The 7,602-nt window shown below is 36.7% G+C and overlaps 1 protein-coding gene across 1 annotated transcript; it reads left to right on the top strand.

Moving 5' to 3' along the window:
* The first annotated feature begins 5,628 nt into the window (after nucleotides 1-5,628).
* Nucleotides 5,629-7,391, top strand: LOC110093390. Its single transcript, XM_020818263.1, has 4 exons — nucleotides 5,629-6,416; nucleotides 6,512-6,665; nucleotides 6,744-7,025; nucleotides 7,173-7,391. The coding sequence occupies exons 1-4, from the start codon at nucleotides 5,629-5,631 to the stop codon at nucleotides 7,389-7,391; spliced, it is 1,443 nt and encodes a 480-aa protein (XP_020673922.1).
* Nucleotides 7,392-7,602: the final 211 nt, after the last annotated feature.

Here is a 7,602-nt window from a genome sequence, read left to right as displayed (position 1 = left end):
ATTTATTAACGCATGATTTTGAACTGTTTTCCATGAAACCCTATGAGACGATCTTAGACATGTATACCAGATTCATTCAAATTGTAACATCATTGCATGCTTTAGGAAAAGAATTTTTAAATTTTGAAAAAGTTAACAAAATTCTTCGTTGTTTACTGAATAAGTTCAATGCTAAAGTAGTTGTTATTTGTGAATCAAAAGATTTGAATGAATATTCTATTGATAATTTGATTGGCTCACTCATTGCTACGAGCAAGGTTTGGGTCAAAGACTTTTGGATGCAGGTGAAAAATGATTGTTCTAAAAACTGAAGATACAGAAAGAGATAGCTTAGTTGGTGACGAATGCAATAACTTGACAAGCAAATCACAAAGCTCACCAAAGCATAAGCAAAAGTGAAAAAAAGTAAAAGTGGTAAGGATGTCCATATTTCTTCTAACGTTATTTGCTTTCGATGCAGGAAACTTGGACATATAAAAAATCAGTGCCCTAATTTAAGAATTCTTCCTACGAAAGAAAAGGGCAAGGCGAAGCAAAATTTAAACTGGGGAAATAATGAAAGGCAAAAAATCTCATGGGCCGATTTGGTTTCTAAAGCATCGGACAAGGAGAGAGATAATGGTTAAAAGCCTTTCGTGTTTTTGTGTTGTGTATTTATTTTTATGTTTTTCATTTTTATTTTGTGTTTTGTTTATTTATTCTTTGAAATTTTTATTTTCGTGAAAGTTTTTTTTTTCTGATCAACACACACATTCAATTTTTTAAAAATGAAAAATCTATTTCCTATTTTTTCTTGAAATCTTTGGTAAGTTTTGTTTGACTTTTCTAAAATAGTCACAGGAAGAAAACTCATGTTTTTCACTCTCAATCTCTATTTCCTAAAAGTTGTTATTCTACTTTTGATTTAAAATCTTTTTCATCTTTTAAATTAGTTTTTGATACTAAATTTTTTATCTCCTTACATTTTATTTATCGCATAGGAATCTTTGCAAGTTGTTGAATCTAACTTATAATTTTTTTAATCAAGAATTCGCTTTATCAATAGGATGCGTTCACTTTTGCTTTTAAGATTTCAGAAAGGTAGCATAAAAAAAATTGGTCCATGATGCCAAAAATAAAAGATGCGTAATGATGCCAAATTGAAAAATATACACAAAAGTGTATCAAAAATCAAAAGATGCGCAAAGAGCGCCATTAAAATTGACAAGAGGCATAAAATTAGCCCACAAAATTTTAATGCTTACCATTCTTATACTTTTTAAAATCTTAAGAAAACCCTTGATACTTTCGATACTTGAGTTTGAAAATCTTGATTCCTGATTCAACAATTCATGCATTTATCTTCTATAAGATATATTTTATGAAAGGAGTTTTGAAAAATTTTTGTTTCTTTCTCTAATTTGTCTTATGATTTAGATATTAAATTAAAAAGTTTTTGAGCCTTTTTAAAGAACTTTAGTTTGGATTATCAAATTCTAAATTTCTAATCTTTTCTAGCTGTGCGTTGTCAATCCAATTATACTAAGTTTTTTATTAAAACCAAGAGGTAACTTTGGTTTTTTTTTCCCTCGTTTTCTGTGGCTCTTTCGCTTATGGCGAAAGATCCTTCGTCGGACGGTGGTGGTTATGAGGTTTTTGTTGGGCAGGCTTCAGGTGGTGAAAACCTCCTTCATGCTCGTCGATGGGGAGATGGCAGACCAATTGTGTTCAGAGAACCTAAGGTCCCTGGGGTGAATTCTTGCTCGCCGGTGATTGGTAAGGGGAAAGCGTTGGTAGATAACTGTTTGACGAATCTTCCTGCTGTTCTTGATGATGTTGTTTCATCAAGAAGGATTGTAGAAGCTTTATCGTCGGATAATATTTCCATTGTGAAGAAAGTGGGATTCGTGGATGGGATAGATGTTAAAGAAATTAGGGACAAGGATTTGAATCCTTCAGATGTTTGTGGTATTGATCAAGAAGATGTTAATGAGGTAAATTTAGGTAGAGAAGGATTTATGAATCCTTGGGTTAGGCCAAAGAATATCAAGATCAATTTTCAAAAAGATCCGTCTATTATTTCGGAGGATGGGTTAGCTGTGTAATTATCCGAACCAAATATTAAGGCTAATTCAGATAAGTTGCAATTTTTGATAGTTGTGAAAGTGTTTGGAAACATTATTCCGGTTCAAGTTGTTGCTCGGGAATTACGCAGGCAGTGGATGCAGTTTGGCAAATTCTATTTTACTGTTCTTGGAATGGGATGGGTTCTATGTTCTTTCTTTTCTTATGAAGCTATGGCTGGCGTTCTTTCGGGTGGCCCTTGGTTTGTGAATGGGCATGTGGTTTGTTTAGATAAATGGAGCACTGATTTTAACACAACGTCTTTGCAAGGTTTAACATCTCCAATTTGGATCAGGATGCCATATTTTCCGCTGTATTGTTGGGATGAAGTCAACCTCATCCAGATTGCTTCTATGGTGGGAACTCCATTATTGATTGATGGAAATATGTTCCAATGGGGTCGTAGAGAGTTTGCTCGAATTTGTGTTCATATGGATTTAAATAAGCAATTTCCATTAGGAGTCTGGGTGGAAGGAGTGAGAGGCCGATTTTTTCAAAAGCTGGAATATGAGAAAATTTCGTCTCTGTGCTTTTGTTGTGGTAAGATTGGTCACCAACAAGAAGATTGCGATCAGAAGGTAGGTGCAGGGGGATTAATCAAAGAAGATTTTAGCAAGAAGTCAGATGGTGTAGAATGTGCTAATTCTATTAAGGCTGATAATACGACGTATGGTCCGTGGATTCATGTTAATAAGAGTAGTAAGAAGAATGTCTTTGGATTCAATGCTAAGAAGCAGCGTTCTGCTTTGAAGAAAGATAGTCATTCTGAGCCTGCAAAAGATTTGGACTGTCTCCCTGATACGGCTTCTTCTATGCAGTTGGTGGATAGAGGGGTGGATGAGGGAGAGAAGACTGGAATAAAGGTGGGGTTGGGCTGTCAGAATTTACAGGAAGATATTGTAGATTTTCCAATCAATGGTAATAAATTCCAGCTACTGGATAATGTGAGGGAATTGGATGAGGGTGTTAAGTTGATAGAAGATTGCTGTAAAGATGGCTTAAAAGAGGAGGGGGAAATTTGTGATAGAGAAGTGATCTATAACAGAAAGCTTAAGGAGGGAGCGGACAAGGTTGCTGGGAATTCTAAATCCAAGCTTCAAATGGAATTAAGAAGATTGGGAAGTAGTAATGGGCAGACTAAAGACAGAAAACTAGATTTGTTAAAGAAGAAAGGTGGTGGGACTTTTCCCACACTTACTTCTAAATGACGTCCATTTTGTTTTGGAATTGCCGAGGGGCTAGGAAAAAGGTAGTCTCTCGATATTTGAAGGAGGTGGTGGGTGAGCAGGATGTCTTTTTTGTTGGTCTTGTTGAGACTAAGATTCGTCTGTAGATATTCGGGATGTTGAGATGTTGATAGGGAAGAAATGGGATTTTTTTTTATGTCCCATCTGATAGTTAGCTGGTGGTATTTTTGTTTGCTGGAAGTCGGAGGTTACTTCTTTTTCTGTGGTTTTTTCTTCTTCTCAGATGGTTGTGGGGGAACTGAAAATGTTTAATAAGGATACTTGGTTGGTGGCTACGATTTATGGGAGCTGTGGTGTTGTGTGCAGGAGGCAACTTTGGAGCGATTTGGAGCTATTAGTGGGTAGTTCTCTTCTGGTTATTTTGGCAGGAGATTTCAATTGTGTTCTTTCTCAGGATGATAAAAGAGGTGGCAAGAAGTTTATTCTTTCTCAAGGAGCTAAAGATATGCTAAACTTTATGAACGGGTATGATTTTCATGAAGTTGAATTTGTTGGTCCAAGATTCACTTGGTGTAACAACAAAAGTGGCTCAAACAGAATTCTGGAAAGATTGGATCGTTGCTACATTAATGCTTGTGCGCTGGATAAACTTAAGTTGCCTGTAATCAGGCATTTGGCGAGAGTTGGATCGGACCACTGTCCAATTTCTCTGAAAATTTTGACGGTAGAATTCAGAAGGATAAAGAAAGTCAGGTATGAAGATGTTTGGTCATCTTACCCTGCTTCTCATTTGATTGTTGCTAGATCTTGGAAGAGACGGGTTGGTGGCAATGTGGCGGAAGCTTTGAACAATAAATTTGCTAGTGTTTTAAAAGCTCTGTTTTTTTGGAGTAAAGCCAAACACAAGCACCTGATGGAGCTAAAAGTTCAGCTTAAGAGTGATATTCTCAAACTTCAAAAGGAAGAGGCTGATAGTGGGGGTATTCCTGATCATAATCTTGCTCTGTTGAATTCTAAGGTGGCTGAGTTAAATTCGACTCTAAGTAGACTCTGTACTTGGTGGAAGCAAAGGTCTAAGGTGTCTTGGTTGGAAATGGGTGATACCAATTCCAAGTTATTTCATGCTTTTGCTTCGGCTAGAAGAATCAGCAATTGGACTAAGCAAGTTAAGGACGATAATGGGGTGTTGATTGAAGATTCGAAATTAATAGAGCATATTTTTTCTCAATTTTTTCAGAAAAAATGGGATAGATGTGATTGCCAGTTGGATAATTGGCCTGATGTTTCCAATAAGATTTCTGATGCGGAGAAAGGATCATTGAACAGAGATTTCACTAGAGATGTGCTGGAGCGGGTGATAAAATCTTTGAAAGGAAATGTGGCACCAGGTATGGATGACATTACATATTCTTTCATTATAAACTATTGGGGGATTATTGCTGATGATGTTTGGTTGGCCATTAATGATTTTTTTACTAATAGTGTTATGTGTCTGGGTTGGAAAGAAACTGGGGTGATTCTAATTCCAAAAAATAACAACCCTTGTTTGCCGTCGCATTATCGTCCCATTAGTTTGTGTAGCTCCATTTACAAAGTTGTTGCTAGCATGCTTCTGAACAGGTTCAATGATCTTATGCCTAGATTGGTTTTGGAAGTTCAATTTGCTTTTATTAAAAATAGGAATATGTCTGATCAAATTCTTCTGGCTCAAGAGATCTTCCATAAAATGAGAATTTCTAGAGCTAAAAAAGGTATGGTGGCATTGAAGGTTGACATGGAGCAGGCTTATGATAGTATGTGTTGGGACACTTTAGGAAAAGTACTCAACAGGGTTGGTTTTCCTGTAATCTTCTCAAATCTTATTTTGGAATGTGTCAAGTATCCTAAATTCTCTATTATGCTTAATGGAAAAAATTCTAAGATGATTGTAGGCAATAGTGGATTTCGTCAAGGTTGTCCACTCTTTCTTTATCTTTTCATTTTATGTGCTCAACTCTTAACTGATGCTTTTGATCAATTTGGTATGGGTTTTGGCATCAAAGTGGCTTTGAAAGCTCCTTGGATCTCTCATTTAATGTATGCTGACGACGTTTTGGTGTTCTCTGATGCTAGCTGGATGAGCCTTAAGTTAATTAAGACGATTCTTTTTCAGTACTGTAAGTGGACTGGTCAAAAAATTAATTTGCTTAAATCTTCTATCTTGTTTGGTAAAGCAGTGAAGGGAAGTAGAGGCTCCAAATTGGCTAGGAAGTTGGGCTTTAAAAAAGTTCACGAGTTGGAATATCTGGGAGTGAAATTGGTGTTGAGAAGGAAAGTTATTTCAGATTTTTAGAATCTGATGGTGAAGGCAAATAACAAGTTGAATATGTGGGGTAACAGATTTCTTTCTCAAGTGGGAAAACTGACTTTGATCAAGTCATCTTTTCTGAATCATCCTCTGTTTTTAGCTGCCCATTCTCTTATTCCGTTGCAAATTCTGAAGGATTTTGAATACATGTGCAGAAGTTTTTTATGGCACAATATTAACGGGAAATCTGGTATGCACTATGTTCCTTGGAAGGTGTTGTGTGCTCCAAAAACAAAAGGAGGATGGGGATTACATTCAGTCATAGAGAAGATTGGCCCGTTGAGAGCCAAGTTTGCGTGGAGGTTCATCTCTAATCCAAACTCTTTTCTTAATAGATCTCTTATTGCCATATATGGTAATGATCCTTGGAAAGTTGACAACAGGAGTTGTAACTCGCCTTCATGGAAAATTATTCGTCATGGTGCTGCTTCATTGCTTCCTATCATCAGATGGAATATTGGGAATGGCTCTAATATTAGCATTTTGAAGGATGTTTGGCTTTTAGATCGGAGGATCGATAGATGGCCTACTTATGTTAACTGCTCTGTTTCGGAGAATGGAATGGTTTCTGATCTGATTAAAAACGGAGTCTGGGATATGGCTGCTTTGCAGTGTAACTTTGGAGTTTTGTTGATTGAGTTAATCATTCAAATTCATGTCAACACCGCACAGCATGAAGATTATGTTGAATTGATGTATAAATTGTCGGGAAAGACTATTGCTGCTTTGGCTACAGAATATGTGTATAAGAATGAAGAGGATGTTGATTTTTTAAACTGGTTAAAAAAGCTTAAGCTGAGACCGAGAATTGAGTTTTTTGGTGGAAATTGAATAATGGAGCAATTCCTTGCATGGCTTTTTTGTTTTATAGAAGGTTAGTTAATACAGAGAGATGCCCAAGAGGTTGTCTTTTGGTGGAGGATGGCTTTCATGTAGCTGTCAAGTGTAAGAAGTTGATACAAGTGCTTGCGGTTTTGGCGACGTGGGGTTTCGCTTTTCCTATACTAAATTCCTTTGAAGATTGTTTGGTATTTTTGAGAGATTGTGCTCGGCAGGATCCTTTCTTAAGCAATCTTTATTGCTCTGTGGTTTTCTTATGTTGGCAGAGTAGAAATAAAGGCAATCATGGTGGTTCTGAACATGGTGATTCCTTCATCATTGTGACTGCTGTTAGCTATGCAGCTGCATCCTTTTGTCTTATTCACATCAAGGAGAGTTGGGATACTAATCAGCTTTTTAAGCTGTCTCCGATTTCTTGGTATCCCCCTCCTCCGGGGTGGCTTAAAGTCAATTTGGATGCCTCCTTATCCAATTCCAATTTGGCAGGTATTGGGGGAGTCCTCCGGGACAGCAAAGGCGGGTTTATTGGTGCTTTTGGTATCAGCTTGGTGCATTGGGATTGCTCTCATTTGGATGTCCTTGCTTCAGCATATTTGGGGAAATATATTCAAATTGATTTGAATGATTGGAGAGGCATTATTATTGAAGGAGACAACTTGAATGTAATCAAGTTTTTTCAAAACTCTGTTAATAAGGTGGACATCAAGATGGAGGGGGTTAATCCAAAGGATTTCTTCTATCTCAAAGATTTCGGTCAGGTTGTTTTCCAACATGTAAAGAGGGAAATCAATAGAGTTGCTGATTTTTGTGCTAAGATAGCAATATCCAATAGTTTTTTTTGGAATTCTTTGGTTGGTTTTGATATTCCTACTGGTTTTTTTGCTTTGTTAAAGGAGGATATTACTGGTGTGTGACTGTTTTTTTTTTTCAATAATATTGCTTTAGCATTTTCTCAAAAATAAAAAAGGGGGAGATTATTGCGGATCTATTTTTATGGTTTATGATTTTGATGATAGCAAACACTCTTATTTCTCTACGACGGCCTTATTTACTAACATTTCAGGTCCACACGATCAAACTGCAATTTGGAACCAGCTCAAGATTGGGTAGATTAGGTCTGAGTCA

The sequence above is a fragment of the Dendrobium catenatum genome, unplaced genomic scaffold (assembly GCF_001605985.2).
Source record: "Dendrobium catenatum unplaced genomic scaffold, ASM160598v2 fragScaff_scaffold_587, whole genome shotgun sequence".
Lineage (NCBI taxonomy): Eukaryota > Viridiplantae > Streptophyta > Magnoliopsida > Asparagales > Orchidaceae > Dendrobium > Dendrobium catenatum.
This window is presented reverse-complemented; position numbering and strand designations above follow the sequence as displayed.